The sequence below is a fragment of the Aedes albopictus genome, chromosome 1 (assembly GCF_035046485.1).
Source record: "Aedes albopictus strain Foshan chromosome 1, AalbF5, whole genome shotgun sequence".
In the NCBI taxonomy this organism is placed as follows: domain Eukaryota; kingdom Metazoa; phylum Arthropoda; class Insecta; order Diptera; family Culicidae; genus Aedes; species Aedes albopictus.
The window spans coordinates 18,197,687-18,212,373 of NC_085136.1; the positions used below are offsets into that span (position 1 = coordinate 18,197,687).

At 45.2% G+C, this 14,687-nt stretch overlaps 1 protein-coding gene across 1 annotated transcript; it reads left to right on the forward strand.

Moving 5' to 3' along the window:
- Positions 1 to 11,080, forward strand: LOC109412267 (uncharacterized). The gene is made up of 2 exons (XM_019685916.3): positions 1 to 344; positions 10,293 to 11,080. Exons 1-2 carry the CDS (start codon positions 274 to 276, stop codon positions 10,672 to 10,674), a joined length of 453 nt encoding a protein of 150 aa, XP_019541461.1. The 5' UTR covers positions 1 to 273; the 3' UTR covers positions 10,675 to 11,080.
- Positions 11,081 to 14,687: the final 3,607 nt, after the last annotated feature.

Here is a 14,687-nt window from a genome sequence, read left to right on the forward strand (position 1 = left end):
TTGGACTTCACAGTTCGTCTCCGTCGTCGTCGATCGATTCTTCATCTGTTTTCGCAAGGAATCCGCCAGGAAACTGTAGTTTGTTCAAATGAAGTGACCCACTAGAATATTCCCTAAAAATTTAGTAATAAGTGAACTTAGCTGTGATTCTTACCTTGGAGGAACAAGCTACAGTGTTTCTGAGTTTCCCGAGTCATCCGTGGCTGTGAGTTCGGTGGATTGTTCCGGTTCGCTAAGGCGCTCCATAGGATATACCTAGCACGAATTGGAAAGATGTCTGCCGGTCCAGTGCTACTGTTGTCCGTACTCCTCTCTGGATACATCTACTGGAGTCTCGCTCAACCGTTAGTATTGCATTTGTTGAAAGTGTTTGTGTTCATAAGTGTTGAGAACCACTGAAATGATTCAATGTACATTGTGAGACTAAATTTTCAAACTTTCCTTGTAAATCAATGGAATTATTGGTCAAAATTGTATGCTACGGATTTTTATCATATAGAAAAGTCAAGGAGACGTTCTTTTTAATAGGTTGGGCACTTTTTCCTTATACATTATACCTATATATTTTTTCTAAGTACTAAGTAACTCTATTGTTTATCATCTGCTTTTTGGACCGGGCCCAGGATAGAACCTTGCGGGATTCCTGAGGTTATGTGAAAGCACTTCTGTTACCTTCTTTAATAATTCTTTAGTAGAAGAAAGAGTTACAAATAACGTCTTATTTATTCGGATGGCAAAACTTGAATGTCAAAGTTTATCACTTTGAAACTGCATCATCTCAGTCATGGCTACTGCGATTGTTACTTGCATGCTCGGCTGATGACGGTGATGTCGGAGCCGTAATCCTATTGCAGTTTGGCTGCTGGACGGCTGCTTTCTTGAGTGCTGTACTTCCAGGTCGATGGTGTCAGCTTGATCGGATTGGAGCTTGGACAGAAGTCGAGTCCTGATGATTCCAAGTCTGCTGACGTTTCGAGTTCTGCTGATTTGAAACCGCAGATAAACACGAGACTCCTGAACTGGTCGACGGTCAGCTTCTGTCAAGCTTCTTCAGTTCAAAATCCTCGCATTGCCGGCGTATGAAACGAAATCGTTGGCTTCACTCTTCTCGAGCTTGTCGTAGCGCTTGCTGAACAAAGATTTATAGCATAGCATAGCATAGCATAGCCGACCGTACACATCCTGGGGTGGCTGTCGATAGAGACGTTTAATGCGCCAGAAAAGTTGCCTGGGACTTGACAAACCTTTCATTTAACGAACTCTCGACACCTGGCCAGGTCCTTACGATCAGCGGGGATGGGGAGGAAATGTTGATTAGATATCTACTCAGAATATGTCCAAGAACTTGGCCCACTTCATAGATATCTGGAGTTGGAAATTGGATAGGGTTTAATGGGGTGCTTTCCTTGGCGAAAAAGCGTACGAGAAATTGTTGTGGTTTAATTATTTACCTGGGCTCTATGGTAAAGTTTAAAAAAATGCAAAAAGAAACATCCCAACGGCTGTTCTGTGGTCGCAACATCACGCTACATCTGTGTACAACCAGTGAGGCGTTTTCATCACGTGTTGACCAAAAAAATGTATTACACTTACAAATGTGTTATATAAATCAAATCAAAGCAAATCAGAAAGATCTCACCGGTTTGTTTGATGATCATTAAAAAGGTTCTGCAACGGCTGCACGTCAATCCTGATCTCGAACAATCCATCGGCAACATCACGACGAGCCAGAGTTTCCAGAATCCACTTGATCTTCCATCAGGACGCTCCACAATAAATCTTCAATCCATCCTACAGTCAACTCGCGCACTGTAAGCTTCTTGCGTTGTATCCTCAGCTCAACAGAAAAGGATTTCCAAACTCGATTCTGCTGATTTGAAACCGCAGATAAACACGAGACTCCTGAACTGGTCGACGGTCAGCTTCTGTCAAGCTTCTTCAGTTCAAAATCCTCGCATTGCCGGCGTATGAAACGAAATCGTTGGCTTCACTCTTCTCGAGCTTGTCGTAGCGCTTGCTGAACAAAGATTTATGGCCAAAAATCTGATTCAGCTTTGCCATAACGTCATAGAAGGTGAAAATCATGTGGGTGAGTTGGCAAGAACTTGTTGTGCATCGATACGCTGAGACTTTACAGCAGGCGCCTTACCTTCGCAGCGTCGTTCAAACTTCTTCTATCGTACCGGAACAGATCCTCGTATTTCTAAAACCAGCGGTAAAACGTTAGGCCGTTTTCCGGGTCGAAGTGGAACTCCTTGATGTTTGAGGCCAGGGATTCGAGAATCTTCTCTGGAGCGCTTCGCTGGAATGTTGCCTCCTGGCTACCGGTGATTTGCTCCAAAATCATCAGCAAACGGTTGATCGGCTGAGCCAGTTGACGCATCATTTCCGGCATCGAAAATGCCCCTCCCCATGTTCCTGTTTCGGATTCGGCTTGATGGTCGTTCTTTTGGGACATTCTTGAGGATCTGCAGGCTTGCATCTCGTTGCTAACCGTTACCTTCTTCAATATTTCTTTAGTAAAAGGAAGAGTTACAATTAGCATCCAATTTATTCGAAAGACAAAACTTTAATGGTCCACTGCACGAATTTATGCTGGCCTGCTTATTCTTACGCGAAATTTGACGTTTGAGCGGTGCCGACACCGCTCAAACGTCAAATTTCGCGTGAGAGTAAGCAGGCTAGAATCAATTCGTGCAGTGGACCATGTCAACATTTTTCACTTCGAAACTGTATCATCTCAGTCATGGCTACTGCGATTGTTGCTTGCTCTCGTAGCCATGCGTAGTCGACTTCCGCCCCAGCTCTGTGTCATAAACTAGTACTCGATTCTGGAAGTAACTTCCGAGAATCTTGTATGTACAGGTATCCGAGTATCCCCAGATGCAGGAGGAAAAAGCCACGCATCTGCCGCTAAGTCACTGCTACACAGTAGCGAGTCCCCCTCCTCATACGCTGGAGCATTATCTCGGCGGTCTTTGTAACCGGCAAAATAAAGTCTACGATCGACTTCCCCTTCCGAAAGCCGAACTGGTTGCTGGAGAGGCCATTGACATCCTCGGTGTGCCTCAACAGTCTGTTGAGGATCTTTTCGAGCCCCTTCACCGCCGTGTCGATCAAGCACATTGGTTTATATGCCGACGGATCTCCGGGTGGTTTCCCCGCTTTTGCCAGTAGTACCAGGATCTGCCACTTCCAAACATCTGGGAACTCTCTCGTCCAGGCATTTCTCCATAGCAGACCTAAACATCCCGGGAGCCTCTGCAATAGCTAAGTACTTTTAAGGCCAGGTTTGGAACTCGTTCCGGAGCTGGGGCCTTACTGACGCTAAGGGCCTTCGATATTTTCGCCAGTTCCTCATCGATGACCCTCTTCTCATCGCCAGCCCCAGTCCCCAGTGGTCCTATGGAAGGAGGCCAAAGACTAGGATCATTGTGACGTCTTGAATAATTAAAGAGATAATTTGAATTTGCTTCTAGTTTATTCGACTGCCTTCTTGTAGCTTGGGTCCAGGTAACGCCTTGTTCAGGATATCTGCCGCCTGAAGATCGGAAGCTACGTGTTCCAGCTCGATCGACTTCGCCTCTACAGATTGTCGAACGAAATGGTGTCGCACGTCGATATGCTTTGTCCGCGCAGAGTAACGCATCTCCTTCTCAGCCAGGCAAATTGAGCTCTTGTTATCGTACTTGAGCATCAGAGACTCGTTGATACCATACAGCTCATGGATGAACCCTCGCCACCCGACGGCCTCTTGAGTGACCGTGGAAAGTGCCATGTATTTCGCTTCCGTAATCGATAAAGCAGCAGTTGTCTGTCTTCTGGAACTCCATTAAGTCGCTCCGTCACACTTTAGAAATACATAACCGCTGACAGATCGCCTCGTCTCCGGATCGTTCGCCCAGTCGGCATCGCCGTATCCAAAACACGCCGGATCCGCATCTCTCCTATAAGTCAGCTCGCACTGCTTGGTCCCCTTGAGGTATCGCAAAATCCTCTTGGCCGCTGTCCAGTGTGGAAAACCCGGATCGCCGCAGAACGAACTTACCACGCTTACCGCGTGACTGTCTGGCCTCGTGTACTGTGCGTGCAATGAACTGTAGATCTCGAATCAGCTCGCGAAATGGAACTTCCTTCATCCTTTCACGTTCTCCTTCATTTCATGGGCTCATAGTCTTCAACAGCTGTTGGTTCGCGTCCAACGGGGTCGATACTGGATCGAACTGCAATATTGAATTTTTCGAGCAATTCCTCTATGTGCCGCTCCTGGTCGATGGAAATAGCATCGTCGGTCCTGGTGACATGCAGACCTAGAATGGCTTGGCACAGGTCCTTCATCCGAAATTCGTCGCACAACTGCTGCTTCAAAACGTCGCTCATATCTTGGTCGTTGGAGAACAAAAGAAAGTCGTCGACGTATACCACCACGATGATGATCTTGGCAATATCCAACTTGTAAAAAAACACGTGTCGTACTTCGAACGCTTCAACCCCATCCGCTTTAGCTTCTGGTTCAGCTTGACGTTCCATACTCTGCTAGCCTGCTTGAAGCCGTAAAGGGCCTTCTTCAATCGGCATACCTTCTTGGGTTCGGCTTCGTTCCGAAATCCTTCCGGTTGTTCCATGTATATCTCCTTGGACGGTAAGGGATAATACGTCATGCTGTAGTCCACTATCTCCACTTGCAAGAAACCTTTTATCACAAGTCTTGCCTTGTAACGTCGTCCGGATTGGTTTTGACCTTGAAGGCCCACTTCGGAGGTTTCCGTCCATTCGGAAGATCCACCAGACACCACCTCTCGTTCGCGCTCAACGCATCGAATTCTTGCTCCATTGCTTCAATCCTTTGGCCACGATCGTCCCGGCTTAGCGCTTCGTGCAGCATATCAGGGTCCTTGGATACCTGTGGATTGTATTCTGACTAGAGATGGTGGCCGTTATCGGAAAAAAATCCAACTTGCCATGGATTGGGCGCTCCCATTTACTGTACCCAGTTGCGTGTTGGTTGCATTCCAACAGCTCCTTCCTTCGAGCGTGACGGGAGCGCAGTGCTGTCCAAGCTACCGTACTGTGAAACACGTCCTCATTCTGGTCCTCGTTCACCTCGTCGTCGATTCTTGAGCGTTTTAAACTTTTGAGGCAAGATACTGTAAATAACCTTAAAATCTGCATAGTTGCCTAGGAATCGGCGCTCCCTCAGGCTGCGCTTCATCGTAGGATTCTGACACAAATGCGAGGGGGGCCCAAGCGACTGTTGCGGATCCTGTGGCTCTTTTAGCACACTGTTCGGCGACGTTGTCGTCTTCCACTCTGCGCTTCTGGTAGCTACGTGACAGTCAGCAACGGGTTGTTGCTTGTTGACCACGGTGCTCTGTTGACCGTCATCCATGATGTCTTGCTGATCAACTCTCGTAGGTAGCTTCTGTAGTCACAACACCTCTCTGCAAGCCTCAGATATGGTGATACATTCGGCCTTCATACTGGATAGAGACACGCAAATCTGCGTGCGACTGACCTATCCATATCGGCTCCAAGATCGGCGCTCCAGTCAGCCATCGCTATAGCCGAATAGCTTCAGCACTTTTTGTCTAATCTGCTTCCTAACTTGTGCTGTCTAACTCGTCGGCTCAGAATAGCTACGCTGACTGCTACATCTGGCCGTGATCCCACAGCCACGCATAGCAATGCACTGATCATGTGTTCTCTGTTACCGGGCATCACCTGACTGACTTCCCTACTGCGGTAGTAGCCTGTGTCCAGCGGGATTTTCGATCCTCTCTCCTCTTCGAAATATAGCCTTTATGATCCATGGTGTAGTGGCCATCGACGTCCTTTTCGATCCGGATCCCCATGAAACAACTGACGTCATCTAAAGATGACAGTGTTAACTTTTCCAACGTTCGACGTTTGTGAACTCCTCCTCCGAAATACTTATACACCAAATCGAGTATTCTGCTAGCTCTATCCTCAGATGTTTTAGGCTAGGATGGATTAGGGAAAGAAGTGCGTGGGAGCTTACCTGTCAGGCAGTCTTCGCATACCTGCCGCTAGTCGCAATCCTTCATCTTGAGGTCGACGCCGAGGTTACCTGTTTTCAGCTTCTCTAGCACGGACGGATCTCGATGGCTGAATCGCCGATGCCACATATGTTGGCTGACAGTTCGGCAGATGCTGCAACACCTTATTCTGCTTGACACCTTCATCTTCACGGGCTCTGCTACTGCCGCAGTTACCATGAGTTCCGTCATGGTTCTACTTGGCCGCCATCGTTGACTAACGAAGTCTCAACAAGATCTGCTAGAGGTCCTTGCTGATGTTCGACTTCGAGGACGCAAAGTCAATGATGGAGTCAAACTGCTGCGCAGCCACCTCCATGACAGACAGCCCATCCCTGTTCTTGTTGATGGCTCTTTACAGCCATACTCTATCCATTATCTCATCCCGATACGCTAGCCGGGGAACAGGATTTGCCCAACGCACTTCATGCACAACTACCTCCTTCAGTCTCCACCCTTATACGGGACCTAGTCTACGTAGTCCTTAAGAAGGGGTTAAATTCGTCACTGTATTGATTTTTTCATCTGTGTTTTAGTTCATTTTAGTATAGACTACTGTGGAGTTTCCACCTTCATTGCTTGGCAAGTCGGATAATCTTGATTACTTTTTCAGCATAGCCTACTGGGCAACAACTACTATGATGGGTTCCCAGGTGCTCCATCAACGATCGAGCAATTTTTCTACCCCTTCGATCATTCATTTTTCGGCACTGGTCGTTAACACCGGTTACTCTACACAACTTCCAGAATCTAGATCAACATATCAGCAGTGTTGGTAAAAACTCAAATTCTCAAATCTCAAGGATGAGTTGTTTCACGCGCGATTCTTGACTCGCCAAACTCATTGCCGAAAAAATCATGCATGAGTTGACTCGTGGTTTCACTCATTGCTTTATTTCTTGGTATTCTTATTATTTACATCAAAGTTTTTAGGATTTTATGATACAACAAAAGCAAATCTAACGTACAACAACATTGAATGTCGTTCAAATTGATTTGAATTTGTTTTATAAGCAAACGAGATTTAGGCGCATGACTCGTGAGAGCGAGATTTTGCATGAAAAACTCGCGCGTGAGAAAACGATTTAGAATTGCGCGCGAGTTTGCTCACGCAGGAGCGGTTCATGAGTATGCTTTGAGTGTGAGTTTACCAACACTGCATATCAGAAGAACCTTCTTTTTTCCTTTAAAGATTTTGCAAATGTTGCTGTCCAAATTTGATTTGGACACACCTGGCTTTCTGCCGCGTCCGGGTGAGTCTTTAGAGTGTTATGCATACCGAATCATTTAAAAACACAAATACCTCCAAGTTTTACTAATTTTCTTAGCGATAATCATTTTTATTGCAGTACCTGGTCACAATCGATTTTCGCTTCTTTTCCGTAAACCCTCGCATTGTTCCACTTGAGGAAAAACTTTAACTCTTAATGAAGGTTATCGTTTGTTTACAACGCTAACAACACATAGACACACAGCAGTTGTCCAAATAAGACAAAGTCTTTTTAATGCAGAGCCTTAAAGATGTACTCATAATTAACGATACAGTCCTTAATCAGAACATTCTCACCGGAATCCATCTAAGGTAGCGCTGCCATCACCATGGGAACCACCATTCATTACATGGTAAATATTATTAACATATGACTGGTTTTATTGTTGCAGGGCCCATATAGCCGAGGCGGTAAACGCACGGGTATTCAGCATGACCATGCTGAGGGTGACGGGTTCGATTCCCGGTCGGTCCAGGATCTTTTCGTAAAGGAAATTTCCTTGACTTCCTTGGGCATAGAGTGTCTTCGTGCCTGCCACACGATATACGTATGCAAAATGGTCAATGGCAGAGGAAGCTCTCAGTTAATAACTGTGGAAGTGCTCATAGAACACTAAGCTGAGAAGCAGGCTTTATCCCAATGAGGACGTTACGCCAAGAAGAGAAGAGGAGGTGGTTTTATTGTTCACAATAAAACACACAGTAGATATATTGTTACTTTTTACAATAGAAATCAAGCCCATATAGTTTGTACAATAAGTGAACATTAGCTTTTTTAGTGACTAATTGATTCGATTGTTTTTCAATGGTTCTTTAACACGTTCTTTAATAATTTAAAGTTACTATCAGTAAAAATTAATTTAAGTTGTTTTTATATAGTTGGAAAAGTACCTGCAAAGTGCTCATGAACTTTTTATTAAAAATAGTTTATTTCTCAATTACTCTTAAAAACAACTCGCAACAAATAAATATGATAATCTATATATATAAAAATGGATTTCCGTCTGTCTGTCTGTCTGTCTGTCTGTCTGTCTGTCTGACCGCTATGCATTCGGAAACTACTGAACCGATCGGTGTGAAATTTTGTGTGTGGGTATTTTGGGGGCCGGGGAAGGTTCTTAGCTTGGTGTGAGACCTCTCCGGTCTCTGGAACGGGGTGCTCCCATACAGATGACTTCGCCGGGGACGTCCCTATGGAGCTGCATGTCAAAAAACACAGTAGGCAGGCAGTACGACGTTTGCCGGGACAGCTAGTAATAAATATAAGCAACACTGCAACAATAAACAATAAATATGATTCCAATGTTTGTATAATCAAATACAAAATCACTTGACTGCAACAACTGACAGACGTCAAACCGTGTTGGCAGAGGAAGCTGTCAATGAATAACTGAGGAAGTACTTAAAGAAAACTAGCTGAAAAGCAGGTTTTATCCAAATGAGGACGTTACGACGACAAAATGATGAACAATGATTTTTCTATTGTTTTTCAATAAATTAAAGAATCTAGTAAATAGTAAACTACCATTGATAACATTACAAATACAATTAGTTTAATGGGGTCAATTGAACCGAAGTTAAAATAAACATGCAATAATATTTTTTTGTTATATAAACAGATTTTGCCTTTGAAAAACCATAGAATTCATATTTCTCGGTAACATTTTTCTCCAGCATTTACAGGTTCTAATGACCACATGAGTTGTGAACGATTTATGGTATGGATCATATGACCTGAGGTCTGACTTGTGATATTTGGCAGTTATTTGAAAAGGTTGATGATAGATCTTATCAACAGCTGCCAAGCAATACATACTAGACAGACATCAGAGTGTTTGATTCTTATCATAAAACGTGCATATCATTCTGGCGGCCGTTAGTGCTCGTAAATGCTGGATAGAAATGTTAGCGGGAAATATAAATTCTATGGATTTTCAAAAGCGAAAACTGCTTACAAATAACAACAAATATTATTGTATTTTTATTGTAACATCGATTCATTTGACGCCATTCAATTAATTGTATTTGTATTGTGAGAACAATGAAAAAACATTAAGATATATTGTTTTCTTTTGAATATTGCCCTGAAAATGTCTCATAAAAACACAATACATTCTATTGTTTTTTCGCGAAAAAATGTATGAAAATTTTCTCAAAATTTTATGGTTAAGATACATAACGACCACCATTTTTTATTGTAAAAGTGCCATTTACCATTCGCCGAATGGTATAGAACAATAGGGATGATGGTGAATGTGTTGTGCAAAATACAATACGTTTAATGGTGAATAATTTTCGAAGAAATGGTGTTGTGACAATAAAATTTATCGTATTTTTATGATGTTTTTATCAGGGAACGTCTGCATTGCGCAGTCAGGCTTCCTCCTCGTCTCGTCTCCGTTGCGCTTGCAGTCAGTCATCATTTGAACACACGTCACTTTGGCTCCCACGAAAATATGAATGTTAAGCCACACCGGATGATTCTGTAATCACTCGCGAATCACTGATGGCATGGCGGTAGTTTAATAGCTACATACGTAAAAAATCACGAAAAAACAGCCGTTTGCGAACCCGAACTACGTTAGCAGCGGCATTCAAACAAACACAATTCTTGAAACCCCTCGCTATTGCAAGATTCGTATAAAAATTATTCAATTTTGCGAAAAGAATCACTTTTTCATACGCGGAGGCTATCCGGATGGCGTAGCACCGTCCAAACTGTTAGCAGATTCACAAACAAAATTGGCAAACGCGACGAGCAAAACAAAACACGTCTGCACGCGGCTACGCCTACTGCGCTCTTTCATATAACGAACCCCGACTATGCAACATGTTGCACCAAATTATAAACCGCCATGCAAGCATAAATTTCAATCACATGAAGTGACTTCAATGCGTCCTATGACAACGAACACATCTTCAACTACTCTAATTTGCACTTCTTTTCATCCCTTCCCCATCCACAGCACCAACGTCCTCGAAATCCGCTGCAAGCTCTACTCGGCCCCGGCCGTCCAGAACACCGGCGAGTGCGTCCACGGAGCCGAGCTGAATCCCTGCGGGAAGCTATCGTGCCTAAAAGGGGTGGGCGACAAGTGCGGCGAGAGTACCGCCGGGATCATCATGTCCGGCAAGTGCGCCAGCGGTCTGATGTGCTGCGGCGGGCAGTGCGTCGGCTGTAAGAACGGAATTTGCGACCACCGGTTGTGCCCACCGCGTCTCACCATGAACGGTCACCATCCGTTCGGGCTGGGACTGATGGCCGGCAGCTCGCAACAGCAGCAACCCGTCGGGGTGTTCCCCTCGCTGTACAAGATGTTCGATTACTATAGCAGCGAGTCGGAGTAGAGGGGGCAGGATTTGTTTGGAATCTCATGAATACAATTTTGTTTAGGTGGGTGGGGATAGACTGAGGAAATTCCATTTTTAATCTGTAGGATATGAAATAGTAGTTGTTATACCAAGAAACTTGAACCAATATGCAATGGTAGCCATATTATTCTAATCAAAGCAGGTCACGGATGCTAAAAGTACAAAGTAGGCGCTGGCGGAGCGGGGAATTGTTGCGAAATTAGGACGTAGGACGTACGTACATTATACATATAACCGTAGCAAATGTCTAAACACACATATGTAACACTCTAGTAGAACCAATGAACCAATTTGTATGAAATTTATAGCGGACAAAACAAACAAAAAAATTGATGTGATATTAATGCATACAGAAAATGCCAAAAATGACGCACCAAATAAAGCGCAAAGTTTAAAAAACTGATGATTTTCGTTTTTGTTTGGCACCTGGTCCGCCCATCGTGCTCTCTGCGCTCCATGCCTTTTTATGCCAAACGGATCGGTTGCGAACACCATCTTTGTCGGGTTGTTTTCCGGCGTTCTTACAACATGCCCTGCTTATCGTATCCTTCCGACTTTGGCCACGTTCTGGGTGCTGGGTTCGCCGTAAAGCGCAGCGAGCTCGTGGTTTATCCTTCTCCGCCATACACCATTTTCCTGCATACCGCCGAAGATCGTCCTTAGCACGCATCGCTCGAAAACTGTGAGTGCGTGCTGGTCCTCGTCGAGCATGGTCCATGTCTCGTGTCCATAGAGGACCACCGGTCTTATTAGCGTTTTGTACATGGTGCATTTGGTGCGTGGGTGAATCTTTTTCGACCGCAGTTTCTTCTGGAGCCCGTAGTAGGCCCGACTTCCGCTGATGATGCGCCTCCGAATTTCACGGCTTACGTTGTTGTCAGCCGTTAGCAAGGAACCGAGGTAGACGAATTCTTCTACCACCTCGAAAGTATCCCCGTCTATCGTAACATTGCTGCCAATGCTTGCCCTATCTCGTTCAGTCCCATCTACCAACATGTACCTTGTCTTAGCCACATTCACCACCAGTCCGACCTTTGCTGCTTCACGTTTCAGGCGGGTGTACAGTTCTGCCACCGTTCTAAATGTTCTAGCAATTATATCCATGTCGTCCGCAAAACAGACAAATTGGCCGGATTTCGTGAAGATCGTACCACGGCTGTTGAGCCCGGCTCGCCGCATAACACCTTCCAGAGCGATGTTGAAAAGTAGGCAGGAAAGTCCATCACCTTGTCGTAGTCCTCGTCGAGATTCGAATGAACTGGATAGTTCACCCGAATTCCTTACGCTGTTCTGCACACCGTCCATCGTTGCTCTTATCAGTCTGGTAAAGCTTCCCGGGAAAGCCGTTCTCGTCCATAATTTTCCATAGCTCTGTGCGGTCGATACTGTCGTATGCCGCTTTGAAGTCGATGAACAGGTGATGCGTTGGGACCTGGTATTCACGGTATTTCTGGAGGATTTGCCGTACGGTAAAGATCTGGTCCATTGTCGACCGGCCGTCGATGAGGCCGGCTTGATAACTTCCCACGAATTCATTCGTTTTAGGTGACAGACGACGGAAGATGATCTGGGATAGCACCTTGTAGGCAGCAAACAAAATAATGATCGCTCTGAAGTTCTCACATTCCAAATGGTCGCCTTTCTTGTAAATGGGGCAGATTACCCCTTTCCTCCACTCCTCCGGTAGTTGGTCGGTTTCCCAGATCCTGTCTATCAACCGGTGCAGACTGGTGGCTAACTTTTCTGGACCCATCTTGATGAGTTCAGCTGCGATACCATCCTTACCAGCTGCTTTCACGGAGACAAATTTCGTTCGTTTGAAACAAAAATATTCATGTTTATTCGGTAAACTGATAAAATTTTTAAAACTAAAATATTAATTTTTAAAACTAACTCAATTACATATTGATTTTACAATACCCATTGAACAGCCCCCCGTTCCGCCGTCGAGAACATAAACAAAACTCTCAAGTTCCAGCTGCAGCACCAAACAAGATTTCCTCTTGCAAAAAAAGGCAAGTTTCACCAAAAGTTTCCACGAAATCTCATTGATTTCGAGAGCGTATGTTATCTACATGATGCTGGCATTGAAAGTGCCACGCGGGAAGTGGGTTTTCCTAGAAAAGGAAATGACTTTGTAAATTTAATTGGAAAACAAATATTTTCGTAGGGCCGGCCTGCCACAGAAAACAAAAATTTTTACATTTGTTTCTAACACAACCTGTCAGAAGATGCATGTTTGTTTCAAAAATGGATTGAATTTCCTTCAAATGTGACGTTCGATTTGCTCCAAACAGTTTTATTTTTGTTGCCAGAACAAATTGACAATTTATTTGAGTTTACCTGAAATATTTTTGATTTTACCATCCTTTTTTCTGCGTGATTGTTAGTTTTGAGCTGGTGAATGGCATCCTTAACTTCCCTCAGCGTGGGAGTTGGTTCATTTCCGTCCTCCGCTGCACTGGCATCGTCGTTTCCTCCGTTGCCGTGGGCTCCCGTGCCTACGTTCTCCACGCCGTTCAGGTGCTGATCGAAGTGCTGCTTCCACCTTTCGATCACCTCACGTCCGTCCGTCAAGAGGCCTCCGTCTTTATCCCTGCATATGTCGGCTCGCGGCACGAAGCCGTTGCGGGATACGTTGAGCTTCTGTTTCTTGGGAACGGCACAGCAGTTTCATTTCTTCACACGCCGCTTTTTCCAGGCGGCGCTTTTTCTCCCGAAAGAGGCGGGTCTGCTGTTTCCGCTTCCGTTTATAACGTTACACGTTCTGTCGAGTCCCTTGCTGCAGCATTACCACCCTCGCTGCGTTCTTCTCCTCCAAAACCGTTCTGCACTCTTCGTCGAACTGTTCGTTCCGTCGATTCCGTTCCACGTACCCGATGGTGCTCTCAACTGCGTCGTTGATGGCTGCTTTCACTGTACTCCAGCAGTCCTCTAGAGGGGCCTCATCCACCCTCATCGGTCTCGCCCTCGTCTGGCAACGCGGCCTCGAGATTCTGCGCGTATGCTGAGGCGACATTCGGTTGTTTCAGTCGCTCTAGATTGTACCGTGGCGGTCGCCGGTACCGTACATTGATGATGACGGAGAGTTTTGGGCGCAGTTTGACCATCACCAGATAGTGGTCGGAGTCGATGTTGGCGCCACGGTAGGTCCTGACGTCGATAATGTCGGAGAAGTGCCGTCCGTCAATCAGAACGTGGTCGATTTGAGATTCCGGCTGCTGTGGTGGTCTTCAGGTGAAACGAGGCTGTAGGGAGGCTGTGTTGGAAAAAGGTGCTGAATATCCCCTTAGATTACTCGTAGTTTCCAGCCGGTACCACGCGGAGGTAAGTATAGGAGTTGCTGAGCAGAAGCTAGTGCATCACAATGGGATTTGAATTGCGCAGCATACCCAGCTGTTACCGTGACAATTTCGCAATATTTCGACCAAAAAGTTCGCAAATGTCACGTAGCTGATATTTTGGGCAGTTTTTCACTACAACTCAGTCAATTACAAGCACATTGACTTGCAATTTTGTACACAGCTAGATACTATACACTGAAGTTTTTTACGCGGTAAAAAAGACAAGTCACGGTAGATGTGAAAAAAAATACTAGAGGTTTCAGGTGATCCAGAATGATTCAGGGGTCTTTTAATTGGCATTTGAAGATGTTTTAAAGTGTTTCAGAGAGGTTTCAGAGGCGCAAAGGAGGTTTCAGGGACTTGGCTCCAGAATGTTTCAAAGGGATCTTCAGAGGCGTTTCAAGTATTTTAAAGGGGTTACAGGAAGTTTTAATGATGTTTCAGAAGCGTTTTGGGGAGTTTCAAAGGCCTTCAGAAGATACAGGACGTTTCAGGGAGGTTTTAGACGCGCTTAAGGAGTTTTCGGCGAGTTTTCGAGACGTTACAGAGGCATTTGGGAGGTTTCAGATGGATTCAGGTGCATGGGATCCGAGGGGGTTTCAGGGGGATTGATGACGACGATCGTGAGGCATCTCCGACAAAATG

What these genes read in the sequence shown, in the direction of transcription:
- LOC109412267 (XM_019685916.3), top strand. Translation starts at nt 274, where the DNA reads ATGTCTGCCGGTCCAGTGCTACTGTTGTCCGTACTCCTCTCTGGATAC. An exon ending in TACTGGAGTCTCGCTCAACC is followed by an intron (nt 345 to 10,292) that starts GTTAGTATTGCA and finishes CCCCATCCACAG; the next exon opens with CACCAACGTCCTCGAAATCC.